Source organism: Columba livia, chromosome Z, assembly GCF_036013475.1.
Source record: "Columba livia isolate bColLiv1 breed racing homer chromosome Z, bColLiv1.pat.W.v2, whole genome shotgun sequence".
Taxonomy (NCBI): domain Eukaryota; kingdom Metazoa; phylum Chordata; class Aves; order Columbiformes; family Columbidae; genus Columba; species Columba livia.
This window is the reverse complement of record NC_088642.1, coordinates 18,043,167-18,066,495: the sequence shown is the minus strand read 5'-3', so window position 1 is coordinate 18,066,495 and position 23,329 is coordinate 18,043,167. Positions and strand designations below refer to the sequence as shown.

Here is a 23,329-nt window from a genome sequence, read left to right as displayed (position 1 = left end):
GTGTGTGTGTTTCAGTATTGAAATCAAAATGAAATGAAAATATCTCCTAAGATCATTAGAATGGAAAGAAACTCTTGGTATATTGTGTTGTATCAAAGTTGGATCAGATCTTGCCAGTTACGAGATGCAGTTGAGGTGATTGTGTGTCTTCTAGGAGAGCAAGCCTATAAAAATGGTAAAGTGAGAGAATACTCAGTTACATATTATTGCCGGTAGATTTTGGGTTTGGAAGCTTATTTGGATCGGTGAACAGGGAAGGAGATCAGGAAGGAGGCTGTGGGGTAACATTACCTGATATTGGTGGCAAATTTGCTTTTCTATGTTAGAAGTACAATTTGCATTGCCATGATGCACTGTGGTTGTGCATATTAAAATACACTAAATCTTACATGATTTTTGGAGCAGCTGTTCTAGAAAGCCAGGAGACCTAATTTTTTAAGAGTTTGGGTATAAGAATTTGGATTTGTAAAGAGATCAGAATTCAGACCTCCAAGAAAACACTCTGTGCCTGTGATAGAGTCCTGATAGAACTGAGTTGTTAGCGAAGATTCTCACTTTAATCTGTTGGATCTAGACTTTCTGACACCTTATATAAGGAAAGGTGTGATAGAGATTATTGTCCCCCTGATCTTCCCAGAATCCCCTGAAGCCAAAGAGGTAGAGGCTGATTTTATAGCACTAGGCAGCTGTGAGGGTCTGTATTGGGAAATTTCCCTTTGCTAAGGGTATCTTTTGTCAAAAGGAGCGTGGCCATAGGTCAGATGCCATGAGGTTAGCTGCAACAGCTGCCATAGTATGAGATAAAAAAGAAGAATTTGTCTATGCTGTGTGCTGAATTATGCACAGTAATGTGCTAAGGCTGAATTTCATAAATGAATTACTGTTACTGGACAAGTTGCTACCTATCATGTGAACTGCGGTAAATTCTTGGTGTACATGCTTCTTAGCCAGCAGCAAAGCAAGGTAATGTGATCTTCCTAACTTGAACTTGTTCTCATGTGATGCAGCCTTCCCACATAGACCAGTCCTAAGTTAGCCTTTCCCAGCACTGGGTTTTCTTTTTTTTGCTTTTAAGATACAACTTCATGAGATCTAGTGTGATAAGTAATCTTGTTTTGAGTTCCTAGGAATTGGGATATATTCAGCCTTTACCACACAAGTTGCCAGGAAGTTATCAAGACTTTCTAGTTACGGTGCTTACCAGCCTGGATAGTACCTGCCAACCTTAGCAATGTAGGACAATGTCTGTACAGCATGAAAGTTTATGGATTTCCATCACTTGGGATCATATAAGCAAAGCAGCTTTTACTGTGCTGGCCTCCAATAGAAGAGCAGTCAGGCAGGGGCCTTGTCCTGTACAAGAAGACATATAAGAACAGTAATGTGCAGATGAAGACTTGACGAATAGACGAAGCACATTTTGTTGAAAAGCCAGGTGGAGACTGAAGAGGTCCAGGAAGAAGTACAAGCTTTTGGACTTCTTTCTCTCTGTGGGTAAAATAAAGGGGATGTCTGCATGGTACCAAGCAGCTTAGTGCAGTCACACAAGGGTATTTGTGGACAAGCTGTCCTGGAAACTAGTTTTGCTACCAGAAACAGTAGGGCATTTCTGTCTACACTCGTCAGTCCAGACTAGCAAGGCTGGCTGTTAGTGCTTTGAACTGTGTACATGTTCTTTACGAGGACCTCAAATCTAGGCTTGGGGAAGTAGTTGCAGAGTTCTACCTCAAGACATTGAGGTAGCTATATGAAAGACAGTAAAACACGATAGTATGATCATCTACACTGCTTGAAGTGGTGCATCTATGTGCAGTTGTGCAGGGCTGGTTTTGTGGTAGCACTGCCAATTTCATACTTGTCTGTATATTCCAGTTTTATAAGTGGATGGTTTGAGTGTAATCACTTTCACTTGTCAGCCATAGAACCTGTCTGGATAAATGTATTAAGTTCTTTCACTTCATTTTAAATGTACAGGGGTTTATAGGAAAATAGGGTATGATATTTTTAGCAAGAATTTTGAGATTTTATTTAATTTTATTTTTAAAAGCATCAATAATGTCCTAAATATGGATTACGAAGTAATTCAGCATGTAGAATTACAATTTGTGTTATAGTAAGAAGTTGTACTCTATGTTTATTATACATACACTGTCTTAATTAATTTTCAGCAGATCCCCTTTTAGCTATTCCTTACATATTGTTTGTAACATTAGATGTCGTCTTTGCCTTAGAAGAAATTTGAACTTTTGTAATGTAATGGTTCTTTCTGGGACTGAAGTGGGTTTTTTTGTACTTTTTATTTAGCTTGTTAAGTTGAGACTAATTGTTTATTTTCTTTTTTATTTATTTTCATCTTTAAGTTGGTAGTCAGGCATGGGAGACAGTAACTGTAATTTTTAAATTAAATAGCTTTATTCATAAACACTGGCTATAGTCTTGCAAATGTTTTTTTTTTTCATTCTAATAGAAGCTTGTGTTCTGTTCTTGCAGTCATCATGCTCATCCCAAGAGAAGCTACACCAGTTACCATACCAACCAACACCTGATGAACTACATTTTTTGTCTAAACATTTCTGTACCACTGAGAGCATTGCCAGTGACAGCAGATGCAGAACCACTGCAATGCGCCCTCGGTCCCGAAGTCTCAGGTGAGTTTGTCTATCTGGGAACAGGGGTTGGATCTAATGTCACATACTCCGGAGCATCGTGGTTTTGTACACTGGGAGCATTCCCTATTTTTGAAATTGCTGAAGTAATAAATGAAAGACATATCAGGCTGAGTTACTAATAGTCTTTTAAATCCTTACTCCTAGTTTTGATCGTGGTTTACTTCGGTGCTTAATATTGTAAGCTAGGTCTTCATGAAGGCAACTAGCCTGCATGAACTGTCTTGATGAGCTAGTCATTGTTGATCTGACTGTAGCTCTGGTTCTCTTCCAGAGTTCAAACTGTTCACTGAAGCAAGTCTTTACTTGCAAAACTAAGTCAAATTGTATTTATATTCTAGGACCATGTGGAAAGCAATATGATAAAGAACAAATTGGTGGGGAGCGTATGCACTTATTTATTTTCTGTAACCAAGATTTTCATTTGCAGTGGCCATTTGTGTAAAATGTGTTTTATTCAAGATCAGTTCTAAACTGTCAAAATAGTTTAGGTTTGCAAAATGCAAATGAACTCTGTGGGTAAGTTTTCAAGAAAAAAAATAATTATATTTCTAATCGTCATATTAAACCTTTCAAGTTTAAAAATAATTTCAGAGGTGTACAAATCCTAAAGATTTAGGTTTTTAGTGCAACATATTTTAACTCTGCTTTTTGATTATTTTATTTAGAAATCTGTGTAGACTGTAGTGACAAATATAGTTGCTACCTACATGAGACTGCACAACGACTACTAAGAAAAAAATCCTGTTTCTTCATTAGAAGATTACAGATTGAAACTGTATTGTATTTATTGCCACATCTTTATTTTTTTTTCAATTTCTGTTATGCTTTTAACACTTAAAAAAACAATCTTCCACTTTATCTCACAGAATGTGTAAAATGCTCCTGAGAGAAGACAAGAACCAAGCATTTTCAGAAAGGGAATTATGCTGTAGGATTGTCATGGAATTATGTACCTCTTCTGTCCCTAGTTGATTTGCCTGTGGATGTCCATAACAGATTGTCCATATCAATTAAAGGACCCACCATTGTGATATCTTGGGACAAATTTTAGTGTTAATTTTTGCCCTCTTAAAAAACGCAGAACTGCCAAAACGCAGTTCTTCTCCTCATGCAAGAAACCCTTGTGTACATGTTATGATAAAGTCACTCCTACAGGATACCATGACATTTCTGGGGTCTTTTTCCTGTTGCATGTCTTTTAGACCAAACGGAGTGGGCAAGTGTCACCAACCCAGGAAAATCTGACAGATTTTTCAAAGGAATTGATACCAGACAGTGAAACTCATGGTAGCAAAAAGTATTTTGTAGATTAGCCAAGGCCATGGATACCTTTTGTGGATTGTTTTCCTGGAAGTCCCGTGCTTTTCTTATAGCACAGCACCCCATCATTGAAGGACACCATACGTATGTATGGCATTATTTGTAGGAAGTTGCTGCTGTTATCTGCTGGTCAGATGCAAAATAAATTGTTTTGGGTTTCTTTAATGTTGTGTTTTTAAAAAAATACTCATTCTTCTCAACTTTTTCACTTGCAGCAAACAGAGTTCTTAGTCAAGTCTTGCTATATTGATTGTAACCTTCAAAGAGGTGGGCATAGCCATAATTAACAGTTAAATATATCTCTCTTGCCCTTCTTAGAGAAAGATTATGTTCAGGTTTGTTGCAAAACTGCCTGCATCCTGAACTGTGGTTACAGACTAAGAAAATAATATAGTTAGTAGTTAGATGTCAAGGACTTTAATCATAGAATCATAGAATGGTTTGGGTTGGAAGCTGCCTTCAAGATAATCTAGTTCCAGCCCCCTGCCGTGGGCAGGGACACCTTCCACTAGACCAGGTTGCTCAAAGCCCCATCCAGCCTGGCCTTGAACACTTTTAGAGACGGGGCATCTACAGCTGCTCTGGGCAGCCTGTGCCAGTGCCTCACCACCCTAATGGTGAAGAATTTCTTCCTTATATCTAATCTAAATCTAACTTCTGTGAGTTTAAAGCCATTACCCCTTGTCCTGTCACTACATGCCCTTGTAAAAAGTCCCTCTCCAGCTTTTCAGCTGGCCCTATTTAGACACTGGAAGGCTGCTGTAAGGTCCCCCAGGACCCTCCTCCAGGCCGAACAACCCCAACTCTCTCATAGGGTTGGTCAGAAATAGCAGAAAGGAACCATGTCTACCACTAGTGAGAGAATGTACCTTTCTATTGAAGTCTGTGTTGAGCTTTTGTTACAAATAAACTGTATGAAAATATAATAACTACTAATTGTAGTTCACGCTGAGACAAGTTTAAAGGGATAATTTGCTTTGCTTGCAGCCCTGGACGTTCTCCTGCCTGCTGTGACAATGAAATTATTATGATGAACCATGTCTACAAAGAAAGGTTCCCAAAGGTAATGAATTATATTTAAGACATCCAGTATCTAAATTGATAGGCTACATAGGTTTTAAGTAAGTGGTGTTTTTGTTACGGGAGCTAACGATCCAGCCCTGTAATGGCTTTCATAAAGCATCACCAGGCTCTTATTACAAAGATAAAATCACAATAAAGAAAAGCCCTGCTGAGAACTGGACATTCATTTGGCAAAGCTGCTGAACTGGTTTTGAAATGAATCATCCTGGTAATACATTCTACTGATTGGAAAACAACAGTACATTCAATTTTAATAGGTGATGTGTACTTGGGGCAAACATATACTGAACTAGTAAAAGAAAAATGGTTTCTTTTGCTAGGTCTTGTGCAGCATTTGCTGATATACTTGCAAATTCCGTCCTTTAGTGACATTTATTCCTTTTCCCCAGCACTCGTTATATACTTATTTTAGTTGTGAAGCTCAGTACACAGTTCTGGGCGTTTGACTATGAGGTACCAAATGAGGACATGTTACTATTGTGTCCAAAGGTCTGAGACATGGGTGCAGGTGTGTAGCTCAGAGCACTGCACTCCATTGCTCCTAGGATTTTGATGACTCCTGGAAAATAAAATGAGGTAAAGCTGATACTGTTCAAAAAAAGTACCTAAAAACAGAAGAATTTTTTTCGTATTTCTTTGTAGAAATATGAAGAGAGATTTGTCGAGATTTGCAGAGTGACTGAGCAGCAATCTGAACAACCCACTTGTTTCAGTGTTTGAGATGTGAACTAAGAAACGTGGGTTTACTTTTTAACAATAAAAGTATTTTTAAGGTTTCTTTAAAGCATCTGCATTTCTGTGAGAACCAGGTGCTTGGTTCTGTAAAACAGACACATTGAGCAACCCTCAGACACATCTGACAAGACCTGTGAGGCTGTGGTGCTTTTAATCAGTCAATATTCATTCAAACTCTGCCCAGTGAAATATTTTTGTGGAATAATCTTTATGAAAGTGAGGAAAATACTCAAGCCTGTATTATCTGCAGTTTTAGCAAAACGAAGTAGACCTCCATGAGTTTGTTTTTTTTACATTTTTTACTTGGACTTAAAGTTGTAAAGTCATGAGTGTTCTTTGGTTCTGTTTAGTGATTGTCACACTTAATCGCTAGTGGCAGACAAAGGGAAGGATCTGTGTAGTAGAATAGTAAGACTGTTGCTTTTCTGGACTGGTAACATGGGAAATGTCACCTGTCATTTTGACTTTCTGTTTGCTTGCTTTTTTGCTTCACTCTTTCACGTATTCCATCTAGGTAACTTCATAGGCAATACAAAAGCACTCCAGAATTGGAAATAAGCTCTGTGGCTGTTAGTTTCATGTGAAGTTGATTTAATGTATCCTGTATCTGTGTATAGGCCACAGCTCAGATGGAAGAGAGGCTTCGGGACATTATAACAAATTATTGTCCAGAGAACGTCCTTCCCCTGGCAGATGGAGTGCTCAGTTTTACCCACCATCAGATCACAGAACTGGCTCGAGATTGTTTGGATAAATCCCGCCAGGGCCTCATCACATCGCGATACTTCCTTGAATTACAGCAGAAATTAGACAAATTGCTACAGGAGGTATGAGCCATGAGACCACTGTTATGTTTGCTTGAAAAATTGTTTAAATCTGTTTCCTTAAGAGTTGTTGTCTGGACATCATCATGACTGTTCACTCAAATAATCGTCAAAGTGGTATTCACACAGTTTTAGTCTACATAATGATCACTACAAAGGCATCATAGTGTACTAGCTTGAAATAGATGGGTTGTAAAGATTTCAGAAACAAGAACATTTTGTCGTGCAGTGCAAGTTATAAATTGCTTACAGAAGTGTGTGCATAAACCCTAAATGAGAAGGCTTGCTATTCCATTTACTGTGGATAAATGAGGAAACATACACTCTTTCCACTTTATCAACCCTACTAATTGCCTGCTGTGTTGAGAAAGCAGACGGCAACCCTTAGTTTTCCATTAGCTGGAGGTTATTTATTTAAATATTTATAATATTCATTTCATAATTAAACTGTTTATTAACAGAAATAATGTAATTTATAAAAGTGTTGAAACTTCTATAGAACAGTCAGCTAAATGAGTTAAGAACTCATAACTTGACAAAATAAATGCACTATGACAGAAGTCACTACAGTTTATTAATGTATCCTTTTTAAAACAACGAGTACAGAATGTAATGTACTCATTTGTTTGTGTGGGATTTGATAGCACATTATGAGGCACAGTTAATGTGATAGACCAGCAGATTTTATATTGACTTGAAATTTTCCAACCGAGATGCTGAGATACGGTGCTTGTCTTAATTTATGTCTTTTTTTTTTTTTTCTTTCTTTTGAATGCAGGAGCAGTTGCTAAAGGTTTTGGTTGGTTGTATTTTTTGTTTATTGTTTTTTGTTTTTTTTTCTGTCTGTTTCCCTGTGATGCTTTTTTGTTAACTTCTGTTCAGTAACTAGGTTTTCTGCAACTGCTGTATTTTGAACTTTTTCTCTTCATAAAGCAATGCAAAGCTTAAGACATAAGTGATTTATTTTTGGATTATCGAAACCCTGTTTTTCAAAAAGAAAATACTTAGGGCTTGCTTACTTGTCAAAAGGAGGTTTGAACTAGTAACCTCCTTGTGAAATGCTTTTATGATGCCAAAGTGCAGGCCGAGCTGGCCACTTGACTGGAGATAATGTAGAAATACAAGGAAACATGCCTAAGCTAAAATTCACTAAAAGCTGTTAATCACTGTTAACATATCACTTAAAACAGCTACACAGTAAGTAGAGTTTAGAGTATATGTTTACTCATTCACTTAAATCACTCAATCTGCTAAAAAAAATCAAGCAGATTATTCTCCAATCTTCATATAAAGCAGTGCATTATTTTAAAGAAGGCAGAAACACTCAATTTGTCATGTGCTGTGATGCTAGTTTTATTTTGTAAAATCTTCCTGCTTTACAAAAACATAATACCTTAAAATATTCAGACTTAACTTTTAAGTCAGCTGTGTAATGCTGTCATATTATGTTATTAACAGGTAAGAAAACTTCCTCTTCGCACAACTCAGTTACAGGCACTCAGTTGTGCTTTGGATTCATGTGATCCATTTATTGTTGATTCCCAGCTGCGACGTTCCCTAGAAATCTGCATCTCCTCCTTCTGCCTCACATGTTGCAATTGCTTTGCACAACCAGGGGAAAGCTCCCTTGAGATTTGGTTCAACCAACATTTTTAAAATTCTGAGGTCACAGTCGAGCAGACCCGAATGCTTTCCTGCTTCGTCTCTCTTAAGTGTTACATATATTCAGTCTCTCATTCATGTATGCACCTGAGTGTTCCCAAAGCTGTACAAAGGGGCTTTACATTTTGCTGGTGATTAAAACAGATGGATTCTTTTGTTTACACAAGTGTTTTCTTTGGACTTGGTTCATAGTGTGCAGAACACAAATGCTTGTGTCCAGTAAAGATTCTTCCAAAACCTATTGCAGAGTCCTAGATAGTATTTCTAGCTTTTCTTTTTTCCTTTAAACTTCCCAGATTAGTTCTTCTCAAATATTTGATGTTTTTAAAATTGTAGTGCTTATATTGAAAACAATATTTAGCTTCATATTTTCATAGTTTGTTATTTTAACTTCAAAAAATATAATATTATATGAAAAGTCCTTATATGTACAAGTTAATCACTTTAAAAATGTTAGTTTCTTAATTATCTTTGTGGTTTTGAATAATCAAGATATGAGAAAAGACTGAAGTCCACAGTTTCTACTGTTCAGAACAAATAAATGCTTTGATAAATGAGTGAAGGACTATTAGGCTTTTTTAATTAGAAGGAGAGTGATATGGTTTCTTTGCATTCATTAGTGTCCTTAAATTATATCATATATTCTTAGAGGGGTGCATTTGAAAGAAATTTGAAATGCAGGTCAGACCACGGTGCAAATGTTACCAAACCTTCTAGAAATATTTTTCCTGTATGTGTTCTTTTGTAGCATTTTCCCTCCTTTGTTGTCATTCTTGTACAATTTTTCAGTTTTTCATTGTCTTTCTTTCAATGTGTACCTTTATATGGAACCTCTATGCAAGTATAATTTTATCTATATATGTCATTGTTGTTTTAGCATTATATGTGGCCATAGGAAATCAGTATCAATTTGGCATGGAAGTCGCTTATGTTTATTAGCATTACTTAGGTCAGTTTTCATTTCATCGTAAAATTATCAACATATTGAGACACATCTGTTCATATGGAGAGATGTATGTTTGTATTGAAATGTAGTGCCTTTTGCAAAGCGGTAATAGTACTGTGTAAGTTAAAAAAAATAGGTAAGTATTATGTCTATTGTAGGCACTTCTGGTTTGTTGTTGTAGTGTTAGAATTGTCCAAATGGAATTACTTTGATTTGAAATCACAGCATTGCTCAAATCCATGTTATTTCTGCTGGCATCTTGAAATTGTCATGCTGTTTGTCTCAAGTACCTGCTTCAAAGGTTTGAATATACTTTCCTCAGTACTGTCTCAAATGCAGTTTGTTTCATTATCATTTTATTTCTATCTCTTAGGCTCAAGAGCGATCAGAGAGTGAAGAACTGGCATTTATTAAGCAACTTGTCCGAAAAGTCCTGATAGTTATTGCTCGTCCTGCTCGCCTACTGGAATGCCTGGTAAGGTCATGCTTACTATAAGTAGGTTTTTCACTTGTATAGGAAAGTTTCTGGGTTAATATTCAAGGCCCTTTGCAACTGTTTTTTGAAACATGTCAAACAACAGAGCAGGGCTTCATTGTTGGTGGGATCCTTTCTGTTTTTATTTCAGGAACATGGGACTGGCAGGGAGCTCCTACAGTTGTTTGGTTCCCTGCTGTTGCAAATACTATGTTATAGAATCCTTCTCATCAGTTGAGGAAGTTCCAGTTCAAAACCAGTTGGGTTTTTCTGTTATTTTGTTAGACTTTGCTATTCCCTTGGGACAACTGTTCCGGAATCATAACTGCTTGGTGGTTTTCCTGTTGTTTTTCTTCTTCTTACAAGTTTCATCATTTTGTTCACTCAACAGCTGCCAGGGCTTATAAGCAGCTTGCAGTCAGCTCTGCAATACCTGATTTGGGGAGAACAGCAGCAGAGGGTTTAGGGTATCTGCATATAAAGTCTGAGTTATACTGGGGATCAGAGGAGTTAACCTGTTGGTGCATGTGCATTGCACTGATGTTGCCGGAGTGGGCTAGCTTGTGAGAGGCCATGTGGGCGTCTTTCTGCTTTGCCTGCACATGCTGGCAGAGTTGCGGTGGCTCAGGTGTAGGAAGTTGTTCCTACACACAGAGCCAACAAGCCTGCGTTCTTCAGTGAAACTAATAAACCCCTAGGACACAGTGTACTCCGAAGGACAGCATAGACACCCAAATACCATGTAAGTGCCAGCCTGAATCCAACAGACCTGGCAGGCAGCCGGAGCTGACTTTGTTGATCCACTCTGCTTGCCAATACCAGGATCACAGTGTTGATGCTGCAGACAGCTATTTGAGGCTGGCAAGGCTTATGTGGGAGCCACTAACCTGCTGCTAGACTTAAGTTAAGCATTGAAAGTGTCATAACTGCATTTGCATGGCATTGAATCTGAGTCTTTCCAACCTGATTTTGGCTCTGTGCTGTGTCTCTTCATGTGTAGCACAGTTAATCCACAACCTGGCTCGTTCAGCCACTGTCATTCTGAGAGCTGCCTCTGTTTTGTTTTGGAAACACCATGTCTCAGTGTTCCCAGTTTGTTCATGATTTGCAGTTTAGAAGGAATGTAAAATAAGCTATGTGCTCTGAATCAGCATGAAAGAGAAACTTTTGATTAAAAAAAAAATAAAAAAGGCAGGCTTTAGAGAAGAGCTTACCTTAGAATCTCCTGCCTCTGCCATTGAATCAAGCAAAATTTGCATTACTCCTTCACCCTCAACACTGAAATGCTCATTCCATGTCTAGGGTGATCTTCTCTGTTCCATTCCCAGGGTTCATATAATCCTTGTCCAGCTCTTAACCCAATTCTCATATGATGTCTTCCTTCTGATTTGCACCCTTCTGTCGTCACACATCCAAAAATGCCCTTAAATACATCCTGTGAACTGACAGACTGAGGCTGCTTTGTGATGCTTTGTCCTTCTCTTCCCTACATACTGGCGCTCTCCCACCTACCCCTACTCCCAGTGTCATTATTGTCTTCAGGGTTTTTAATTCAGGTTCTCTCCTGGTGATGTATTTGCACACTAGTTAATTCTCCTAAATGCCAAGTCTTATAGCTAGCAAGCCCCAATCTCCATTCACTTAGTTCGCAGTTTCTGCCTCTGGGCTTTTATCCCAGGCCACTTCCTCTGCCTTACTGTGCTTCACGGTAGAGCTGCTGTGCATCCAGTGTCCTTCCTTGTGCTGGGCCTGCTGATACAAGTGCAAGGACAGTCTTGCAAGGCCAGGAGATGACCCTGTCTCTTAGTTCAGAGTTTCAGAGGAGCAATTGCAGAGAAAACCAGCACAGTTTCCCCAGTTCTTATTTGCAATAGGATCTTTAGGAAATTTGAGATGGAATGTAACAACTCAGCACAGTATGTTTATTAAGAGGAAAGCAGCTTGAACAAATTTAGGCATACTGTCACGAAAACAATACATTTCTCATGGAAGAAAGGATTAAGCATACTCCATAAACATCACTGGAATCATGTAATCTTACAGAAACAATATTGTTGCTTTTTCATAGCTTCCTGCTGGAAACTTTTGAATAATGCTGGCTAACATGTTAGAATGTCTGTCTGAAATAGATACTAAATATGGAAAACTTCAGCCTCCGTAAGAAAGTTTGTAGTGTTTTAGGAAATAAATCCAGCATTTTTGTCACGAGAAGTTTTAGATACCATGCAGTAATGCTGTCAGTTTTCTGATGCTGATCTTTGCTCTGATGTTCATGGTATGTGAATTCCTATTTTTATTCAGTTGATAATGGTATGAATAAAGCTTTTGCAGTTTTACATGTGCCAAAAAGCTACTGCCAAATACTGGAAGTTTTTCTTCACTTGCACGTGAAAAATGATACACAGAGTTGGAAGTGAAGATCAGAAAATAATTTTTTTTGCTTTCATGCGTGTGTATGTATATATGTGTATACGCAATATATATTTGGAGATGCACACACATACATATTCAGATTATTAAAAGTATCTGTTTTGAAGTTACCTTGACTTAGCCAATGGAGAAACTATGTATCTGCCACTGCAGCAGGTAAAGAGATGATGATGTTTTGATGAAGGTAGATAGGAAGTTTTGGCACACATGTTGTCGTACTTTTCATTGCCAAGGATTAAGATGTGAGAGAGACAGCTGGGGAGAGCATGTCAGATGAGGAGAGTAGGGTTAAGACAGCATGTAATGCTTAGTTACTCTGTTCAGATTTTTAGGCAGTGTAGCAGCATCCTGAGACTTTGGGCTACATAAGAGAGTTTCAGCATTTCATGGGTTTGTGGTAAATCCTTTGGGGTAGGCTGGAGATGATGGAAATTCTTTCATGACAAATGAAAAACTAAGATTGTTTCCACAAGACTGAAAAATCTGAAGATATCTCATTTCAGATGCACTTGCCAACTCCATCTGGTAGCCATAGCAGTTTCAATACTTCCAAAATGAAAAACGATACCTGATTTCTCAAGGTTTCTTCCAGGTTGGGATGTTTTGTTCCCAAGTCCAGGGTAGGCTGAGGAGCTAGGACATGAGCCTTGTGACCCAACATGCAGACTAAAGCCCTCTGGAGTTATGGCAGGCCATGAAATGACCCGCAGGGAAGCAAGCTAGCTGAGCAGTCTGCCTGGCTTCCACAGATATTTTTGACAGAGCTGACTTACTCCGGCAAAAAGTCCGTTTAGTTACATAAGTGTTTCATGACTCCAGCTGTCTCTCACTCTATTAAGAATTGCAACTGTCATGATCTATGGTTGGCACAAGCATCTTTGAGAATGTAATGTCTATATGACAGATATTTTAGTATGAATTCATACTAGTAGATGAAGGAGAAAAGAATACCCCATGCAACTATTTAAAAACTTCCTTGTTCCTTTCAAGGCTTTCCTATTTCTATCATATATCAAGGTAGTAAAGTAAACGTATTTCGAAGGGACTTGGGGGATAAGTAGTGATTTGGGGGGTTGAGTGTCTGGGATTTTTGTTTGTCTTTTAGGCGTGGTATGAATAATAGTTGTAATATAGTTGGTTCCCAAAGGAGGATGCTTCATTTCTAGATTTGCAATAATTGGATCAATGAAGTTCAAATGTTGTTTTCAGCAACTTATGATTTTGGCTTCATTCTAAAGTTAGTGATTTATTTAATTGCATTCTCCATAAAACATAGTGCATATATATATAGTTTTAAAATACTTCAAAATAAGTAGAAGTGGAAAGCAATATATTTATATAATTTCTTTATTTCAATAGTGGGTTTCTGCATGCAAGCAGGTGCAGGGAGATGGTGTCTTCAGTATGTGAAATCTTATCACTGCTGGTTGTAGGTCATTTCACTCTGAGTACAGGACATTTTGAGGGCAAAGAACTTACTAGTCTTATAAAGCAGTGCTCTGAAATAATGGTATGAAATTTCATTTCATACGGCATGTTACAGTGTGTAAGAATTGTAGTAGAGTAATAGACTACTAGTAATAAAGAAGTACTGGTTTTAATAAGGGAAGTGTCTAGTATTTGCCTTCAAAGAAGCAAAGGAAGTTTTTATGTTTGGTTTTAAGAGTTCAGCTTCTGCAGAGAGAATGATGGTGATTGTTTTTCTTCTAGGAATTTGATCCCGAAGAATTTTACTATCTTTTGGAAGCAGCTGAAGGCCATGCTAAAGAGGGACAAGGCATTAAAACAGACATACCTCGATATATTATTAGCCAGCTGGGCTTAAATAAAGATCCTCTGGAAGGTAAGGGCACCTCCTGGTCCAGCTTTAGACTCCCAGATGTTCTTTCTCGAAGCATTTAATCATTCTGGTAATCTGTGTGTACCTGAAAAGGGTCCAAGTAAAAATGGTAGCAGAACGAGCATTTGCTAACCCTCACAGTTCTCTCACAGCTCAAAAGCATTAAAAAGGCCATCTGAGATTTTTCTTCTGTTGTATCATTCACAAATATACCATGTCAATGATACTCGTCATCTTCTTCCAGCCTGACAATGCAACTTTCTTATTTCAGCTCTAGCTGAAATTTACTGCTGTAATTTGATGGTGACTGTTATCTAGTCATAGGTATAAATGAAACCAGGGTGAGCTGTTACTTGCCCTTCAGTGGCCTCAGGCTCCCATATCTGAGAAGAATATCCAGTGTTCCTATTAAAACTGCAGAGATTCATTTTTCTGGGCAATTCATGTGTCCATGTTGAGGACTTCTGTAGGGAGAACTTGAGTTTCCATGGAGGTATTATCTTTGCAGAATTTTTGTTTGCCTGATTCTTATTTTCAGAATAGTGTTGGGAAAACTACAGTTGTTTCTATCTTCTAACCAGACCATCTTTTCCATCCTAAGACCAGGTTCTATCACTGGTGACAAATGGAAATTGGTTCATTTTGTTCAGAACTAGTCCTACAACTTGGTAGAAATTGGCAGAATTGCAATTGTGGAAAACCAGTCTACCTAGTGCAATTTAGTTTGTCTCCTGTGTTATGACCCAGAACAAGGAGGATCTGTAGGAGAGGACTTGATGACACAAAATAATAGAAAAAACAAAAACACAAGCAAAACAACTCTTTTTTTTCAAAAAAAACCACCAAAAACAGTTCTTATGATGCAAGATCACTTTTCTTTAAATCAAAGGAGTAGTATACTGTGAGAATGTCAAAGGTAAACTTCTTTGGTCAACTTCAGCAGTGTTTGAAGTTCAGCACTGCCAGATGTTGCCAGGAATTCGATTAGATCTATTAGGCTGGATATTGTTACAGATGATTTTTGTGTTATAATAATAGATTTAAAGAAAGTCAACCCTGTTATGGGTCCACTTGTTCACAGAATAAATTCGTCATCTAAATCTAGTATAATTTTTTCTGAGATACAGATTGAAGGAGATTTGACACTTTTTTGCCTGGATTTGGAGTGCAGCAAAGATACAAGACAAATTGGAAAAATATACATAAATATTGTTTTCCATGTGGCACTGGAGAAGATGAAAAAGTAGCTTATTTCTCTGCAGGATAAAAATGTGCCTACTGGATTTGGAGAGCTGTTGGTTTGGCACAGACTGACAATTCATAAATTCTTCACTGATGAAGTATGCAAGGTTTAATTTGGAGTGTGGGTTGAGAGTTTAGAATTATTGACCCTGGTTCTGCCACTTGAACCTAATCTTACTGATTGACTCTTTCTGACCACTTGCATAAAAGTGTTCCTCAGCACAACTCAAGAATCTGACACTCCCTAAGTTTAAGAGTATATTGTAGTTTTTTTTAACAGTTTATTGTGGGAGAGGTCTAGAATATTTGTTTTATGTGAGTGTACTTCATCTAGGACACATAATTACATTTAATAAATTGGATATTAGTGAATATAACAAACTTTGAAGCATTCCAGGATGTGGGGTTTTTTCTGTGGGAAAAATGGGCTGTGTGGTTTGTCAGTAAATACTGAGGGGTGTATTGAAGTACGGATTACTGACCTTTAGTGCAGTGGGAGATTTGGGGGATTGAATTATTTTGCATAGCATTTTAAAGGTTAATGGGTATGTAGATTTGTGATCGAACAATACAGGCCATCTGGTTTGTATTAATTCTTTCCTTCTTCCCTACAAAAAGTTATGTTTATAAGCAGTATAAATGACTGTGCAATAACTAAAATGATCTGGTTTTAGTTTTAAATTGGTGCCTCTATAGACAAGGACATTTCCTAAGCAAAAATAAAATAATGGCACTATGGATTTATGCCATGGAATTAATCAGTTACAAAGAGAATTATTTGGAAACACTGCATCCATTGCTATAAAAAAAAAATTACATTAAGATCATCCTTCTGAGCGAGCTTTAAATTCCTTGTATGCAAAACCAGAAAATATTTTAAAATAATTAAATAGCAGAAGACCAGATTTTTCAAAACAAACAAAACCCACCTCAGCAACACCACTTATCCTGAAACACAGAATTGTATTTTCAACTAAGCTGTTAAATTATGTCTGCATTGTTCATAAATGTTCATGCAGGGGATTTTACTTCCTCTGCAGAGAAAAGCAACCTTCTTCTTTAGACCCTTCTCTACTTACCTCCTTTTTTTGCTGCAATAGCTGTAGTGTCTTAGAGTGAAATGATGCATGCATTACTGGAGATAATGCCAGATAAATTTATACTGTTCTGAAAGAAATACCACAACAGATTCATCACTTATCAGAGACTGGTGGCTGCATTTCTGAAGAGTTCCCTGGGGAGAAATTTTTTCCCCATGGCTTTTAGATTGTTATCTTTACCTTTTTGAATCATGAGCCTTCAGAAAATGGTTTAAATCAATGAAAGAGAAAGGGCAGATGTTTAATAGTATTTAGATGAGTTTTAAAAATCTCTTCAGGCATTGCAAAATGGTTCTATAGCTCCCTGTTTTGAAAGCTGACTTTTGGTTCCATTCCATTACTACCTACTGCTTGCAAAAAATATGTATTTCTCAGATAATGGTTATTTTGTGAAAGTTCTCTTTTAAAATTGCTCTTTTTAATTTGCTGTTCATGAGAATAAATTCAGTTGAGAAGGCTGTCAAAGTATATTATAGTATATTATTGTAGCTTGCTTGGTTCTCACCCATGCAAGGTTTCATCAACACTTCTATTATAAAAAACCCACATTCACAAAACTGTGACTTCTGCCAGGTAAGTATGCTCCAGTTTCAAGTTTGCCCTGTATCATTTTAGCTTAACTGTCTTTTTGTCTTTTTTTTTTCTTTTTTTTGTTCTTAAGTTGTTTTGTTCTCAGTGGAGATACTTTTACTGCATTATAGACTTGATATTCAGAATATTTAGAATGTTTTTAGCTTCTCTGACACTTTAAAGATGTTTGTTTTTTGAAGTGACACTTTCATTATTTCTGATTCTTACACTTAACAAACCTGGTTTTGATAGTGATTCCAAGTAACAGTTACTCCTTAAATCTTTAGCTGTTCAAACAGAGAATTACCTGTGTGGTAATTTGCTCTTAATGATTACAGCACGTGTTGTGCAGAATTTTACTTGTAGTGGTCACTTCTTATTTTATAGAAAAATCCATTTTATACACTGTGTGTGAATATTCAGTTATTTTTCATATTCATAAATTCAGTTAATAGTCCTGATATAAAAGTGCATCTTACAAATTTCAGGTGGTGTTGTCTCCGATCCCCAGCACATAATTATGATAAAATGTGCATCTTTGGCTATGTCTAGTATATGATTCACTTTGTGTATGATTAAAGTAACATTGAGCTTCATGAGGTCTTCTAGTTACCAGCTGTCCTGTGTAGCTTTTATTACCCAGATGAATTCTAAGTTTCTGGGCCCCGAAGAACAGGATGGGCTTAGGAGCTCTGCAGCATACGGTGACACAGTTCTAAGCAGCAGATGGGTTTTAGCTTGTTCTATTAGGCATATCAGCATTTCTGTGTGGAAGATGCAAACCACTGTCTAAACTAGAATCTTTTTTGCTCTGTGAGGAGTCCCAACACAGATGGGGCCTACTATGGCTCTCTGTGGGATGACTCTTATAACTGGAATGCTGCATCAGATGGCTACAAACTCTTCAGAAGGGTCAGGTGAGGAAGGAGAGGAGGTGGGGTAGCCCTGTATGTTAGGGAGTGTTTTGGTTGCCTGGAACTTGATGAGGGTGATGATAGGGTAGAGTGTCTATGGGTGAGAGTCAAGGTGAAGGGCAACAAGGTGGCATCCCGGTGGGGGTCTATTACAGACCACCCAACCAGGGTGAAGAAGCAGATGAAATATTTTGCAGGCAGCTGGGAGAAGTCTCACGATCTCTAGCCCTTGTTCTTATGAGGGGCTTCAACCTACCAGACATCTGCTGGAAATACAACACAGCAGAGAGGAAACGGTCTAGGATGCTCCTGGAGTCCGTATAACTTCCTGACACAGCTGGTTAGCAAGCCTACCAGGGAAGGAGCCTCACTGGATCTGTTGTTTGTACATAGAGAAGGACTCATGGGCAGCATGTCAGTTGGAGATCACCTTGGGCAAAGTGATCATGAAATGACTGAATTTTTTATTCTTGGAGAAGTTAGAAGGGTGGTCAGCAGAACTCTTTCTTCGGACTTCCAAAAGACAGACTTTGACCTGTTTAGAAGGCTGGTTGGCAGAGTCCCTTGGGGGACACTCCTGAAGGACAAAGGAGTCCAGGAAGGCTGGTCTCTCTTCAAGAAGGTAACCTTAGAGGCACAGGAGCAGGCTGTCCCAGTGTGCTGGAACACGAGCCGGCAGGGAAGACGACAGCCTGGCTGTAGAGAGCTGCGCTGGAACTTAGAAATAAAAAGAGAATTTATAACCTTTGGAAGAAGGGGCAGGCTACTCAGGAGGAATACAATAACTCTGTGAGGTTATGCAGGGAGAAAATCAGAAGGGCCAAAGCCTAAGTAGAGCTGAGCCTTGCTACTGCTGTAAAAGGGAACAAGAAATATTTCTATAAATATATCAGCAACAAAAGGAGGGCTAAGGAGAATCTTCATCCCCTGATGGATGTGAGGGGAGACATAGTGACAGAAGCTGAGGGAAAGGCCGAGGTGCTAAATGCCTTCTTTGCGTAAGTCTTTAATTGCCAGAACAGTTGTGCTCCGGGTACCCAGCCCCCTGAGCTGGAAGATGGGAATGGGAAGCAGAAGGAAGCCCAAATAATCCAAGTGGAAATGGTTAGCATCACAACAACCCCAGGCAGTGCTACAGCTTGGGGAAGAGTGGCTGGAAAACTGCCTGGCAGAAAAGCATCTGGGGGTGTTGATTCACAGCAGCCAAACATGAGCCAGCAGTGTGCCCAGGTGAACAAAAACCCAACAGCAGCCTGGTTTGTATTAGGAATAGTGTGGCCAGCAGGACTGGAGAAGTGATTGTGCCATTGTATTCAGCACTGGTGAGGCTGTACCTTGAATCCTGTGTTCAGTTTTGGGCCTCTCATCATAAGAAAGACATTGAGGTGCTGTAGAGAGTTCAGAGAAGGGCAGTGAGACTGGTGAGAGGTCTGGAGCACAAGTCTGATGAGGAGCAGCTGAGGGAACTGGGGCTGTTCAGCCTGGAGAAAAGGAGGCTGAGGGGAGACCTTATCTCTGTCTACAACTACCTGAAAGGAGGTTGTAGCATGGAGGGTGTTGGTCTCTTCTCCCAAGTAGCAAGTGATAGGATGAGAAGAAATGGCATCAAATTGTACCAGAGGAAGTTTAGATTGGAGATTAGGAAAAGCCTTCTTCACAGAAAGGGTTGTCAGGCCTTGGAACAGGCTGCCCAGGGAAGTGGTGGAGTCACCATCCCTGGAGGTGTTAAAAAGATGTGTAGATGAGGTTTTGAGGGACATGTTTTAGTGCTAGAGTTAGGTTATGATTGGACTTGATGCTTGTGGGGATCTCTTACAACTAAAATGATTCTATGATTAACCACTCAGGGGGTAAGATCCTCAGGGTTTTTTGCAGATTAGTGCTGTTTTTCCCTTAAGAATCTGATCACACCCAGATCTCACAATTTCCGTGTCTCAGCAGTGATAACAGCGTCGCTCTTCCTTGCTTCATGGCTCTTTGAATTCTTCAGTGTAAGATTATGTAGGCATTGAACAGCAGGTCTTCGTTTTCTGGGTGAGAATTTTTTATAAATGCTTGAACATGCCTTAAAAGTTTTTTAGCAAGTATTACAGATAGGGCATCATGTTTATTAAGTATCCCATAAAAGTGTCACTTCTCAGATGTTTTTGTATTTGTAATAGTTTAAAATTAAGTTTCTAATCTTTGTTTTCAGAAATAGCTCAGCTAGCTAACTGCGACAGTGGGACAGCAGAAACTCTGGTAACGGATGAATCAATAAACGTAAGTTTTCATGTTATATTGCTGCTTTTGCTGAGTGTGAGCAAGGAGAAATGAATGTGTTTTGTTACATTCCCTGCTCCCCTCCTGCATTGTATTTTCTCCTGGTATGTGTAAAGGGATTGAATAGAAGAGTGTTTAATCCTCACACTAATGACATGATGCTCAGCAGACAGAAAGCTTAAAAAAATATAGAACAAAACTTTCTACCTAATTACCTAAATGATGCTTTATCTGCAAGATCCACATTAGTGTTCACCTTGTGGCAGTTGTTTTACCACAAAATCCACCACTCTTTCTTTTTTTTCTGTTTAAATTATGTATTTTTCTTTTAGAAGCACTTTAAAACGCTTTCATAAAAAATATTGTAAACCATTTTTAAAATAGTCCAGTTACAGAGGCAACTCATGATCAAATTGAGAGACGCTTAAAAGATCCAGTGAAGAGACAAGGAAGAAAGGAGCAAGTTAGCCAACAGCTTGGATTCAGAAAATTAGTTTGCAATCTGGAAGATTGTGCATTGTTCTTCTGAATCTGTGTTAAAAATATTTGACTACAATAATGGGTATCATACAGTAATGTTTTGTCAGATGCTTGTTCAGGTTGGCAAAAAAAAATAGGTTGCAGAATTGCTTGTGCTGAATATTGTGGGTTTAAATGATCTCAATTTAAATCCTTATTTTAAAAGTTGGTTCTTACACCTCAGGTTTCAGTCAGAGTAAATGGTGTTCTAATAATTTAGTGTCAATTTTCAGTGCAAATGAATAGAAAAAGCAAGTGCAGTTTTGGGGGATGCATAGGTAATGCAGTGGTACTTTACAGGTATTTACAAATGTTAGTGGAGTTTAAAATATGAGCATAGGGTATCTGTTAAACTAGTTGTGATACCCTACAGAAAATACATCATCCTCTGGTCCATATCATATTATCTTGAGGTAATTTCTGGTTTTCTGGCAAAATGCGACCTATAAAGGCTTCGAGAGCCATGACATGAAGGGTGTTTCTTATTCTGCTGTGTTCATATGCATTTAAAATAGTGTATTAGACCTGATCAGTATTTAGTGGAAGGATACTGACAAACTGGAGAAAAGGAAGAAGGGGTAACTAGAAGGCTTAAAGGAACTACTGAAGTGCTTAGGAAAATCTAAGGAGCAAACTGGCTAAGAAATTGCAATTGTAAAGTTCTTTGTATTGTGGTAATGTTGAAGAAATAAAGGAAGAATAATGCAGTGTAATGAAGGTGATGGAATGAAATCAGTAAAGAAAACAGAATGAATATTTAGAAACATTTGCTCAATGTGTACCTGTGGAATAAGCACACATGGGAAGTGACAGGACCGTTCAAATAACAAATACACAATTAGGAAGAATCCTGTACTGGCAGGCAAGTGGGCTAAACAGTTTAATAAATCGTCTCTCCCTGCTCCTGTTTAGTTAATTATATTAATAAATTCACTAATCTTGGATTGACTTTTCTTTAGCGAGGATTTAATTGGAAGTGTTCCAACCAGATCTGCTTTCAATGTTTACGGTTACCAGACTGCCTGATTAGGGCTTGCAGAACTTATTGGAGATCTGGCACACATCTCGAAAAGGATCTTGTGGGCTTGGAATATTGAATTTGGAAGTCACATGCCCTCTTAATCCTCTCCCACTCCCCACACACCATTTCTAACTCATGCTTACATCTTCAAGATGAATTAAAGATGATGGCTAGAAAAAAGGCTGTGCAGTACTTGGGACAGCTCCATTTTGGAAATGTTCTGGCATACAAGTAGGTGGAAGTCACCTTTGTAATGGTTAAATTATTGTGATTTTATCTTCCATATTTTTCCCTTTCATTTTGTGCCTCTTCATAGTCTATCCTGAGTTATATCAGAGTCTATCCTAGCATTAGTTCAAAATGTGCAGAGGCTTATTTGAATGAATTGGAGCTCATCTACATTTTGTTACTACCAGACTGTTCAACTACAATCAGATGTACTGAAGTGGGAAAGCAATGGCCAATGAGTGCCTAGTGGGATTCACAGAGGTCTGTAACTCTGGATAGGAATTGCCAGTAACTCCTTACCAGCAGCCTTCATGCCTGTCTGCTGTAACCTGCGCGTGTAGATAAGCAGACAGGTAGCTATGGTGCAACAGATTTCTTTTTGATGAAAAAGCAGCTTTGTTTCAGCAGTCCCTTTGGTCTCTGTGCTACCTGTGTGGCTCACTGGCCAGAGCCTTTACGTGGTTCATCAGGGAGTGACAGCCTGCTGATAGTTTGCTAGTTGATCTTTGGTTGTGTTTGTTGCATTGTGGTTTGTGTGTGTTCATGGTGTTGGTTGGTTGCGCTTGTGGATGTTTGTTTGGGTTTGTTTTGGTTTGGTTTTCATTTTTGTTTTTGTTTGGTTTGTTTTTGTTTTTTTTAAGTTGTTGTTGGGTTGTTTGTTTTTTGTGGGTTTTGTTTTGTTTGTTCTGGGAGTCTGGGGGTGCTTATTTTTTCCTGATTTTGGAAAAAAAAAATACTATAAGTTTGTTTTTTCTCTTTTACTTTGAAGAGCTCTAATACCTCACTGAAGCTACAGAGGAAGCCTCGGGAAAGTGATTTTGAAACAATTAAACTGATTAGTAATGGAGCTTATGGGTAAGTAATCCATGAGTACAACAGCTCTCTTACATTTTATTTTTGGTTAACTTCCCATTACTTCTTGTTGGAGGGGTATTTATGTAACTTTTTTCATTCTACTTTTCCTGTTTTGTTGCTAATATTTGAAGTTCGCAAGAAAAGCTTTTGGGAAAGCTTGCTTGGCAATGATGAATTACTGTGTGCTGGAGTAAATTAAAATACTGAATATTACATCACAAAGATTTTTCAGAAGTAGGTGTCATGTAATGCCGAAGATGAAATCTAAATAATCCTTTTGTCTAAATCCCTTTGTCTTACTGGAGAAGGGTAAGAACTGTGTGGGGTGGATCCCCAACAGAGAAAAGGGTGTCTTCAGTTGCCTTTTCTGTTGAGATATTATCTGTTGGACCCTTGGTTGGCTCCTCGTCTGCACTGGAATGTATCAAGACAAGAACTGTTGGTCTGTGTAACCTGCAGGATCAGGAGGGAGGCATTGGTTCATAAAAGATGGCTTTTATGAGGTGAGGGACCCATCACTAAAGAAGACGGTGTCACAGCCCAGGAGTGGAGAGGCCTGTGCTGCTCTCCAGCGCAGACTCCATTAGATGGGTTTTCTCAGTGGTACCTCTGTCAAGGCAGGAGGCAGCAGCGA

General features: G+C 38.4%; 1 protein-coding gene across 24 annotated transcripts in view; it reads left to right on the top strand.

Annotated features, from left to right (window-relative positions):
- The window catches only part of MAST4 (microtubule associated serine/threonine kinase family member 4), a 308,536-nt gene that overhangs the window by 244,402 nt on the left and 40,805 nt on the right, over positions 1-23,329 (top strand). For all 24 annotated transcript variants that reach the window (XM_065047432.1, XM_065047429.1, XM_065047428.1 and 21 more), the window contains 7 exons: positions 2,491-2,648; positions 4,977-5,052; positions 6,425-6,634; positions 9,613-9,714; positions 13,855-13,987; positions 20,005-20,072; positions 22,610-22,695. In XM_065047432.1, coding sequence (XP_064903504.1) covers positions 2,491-2,648; positions 4,977-5,052; positions 6,425-6,634; positions 9,613-9,714; positions 13,855-13,987; positions 20,005-20,072; positions 22,610-22,695 — 833 coding nt within the window. The remainder of the gene's footprint in view (positions 1-2,490; positions 2,649-4,976; positions 5,053-6,424; positions 6,635-9,612; positions 9,715-13,854; positions 13,988-20,004; positions 20,073-22,609; positions 22,696-23,329) is intronic.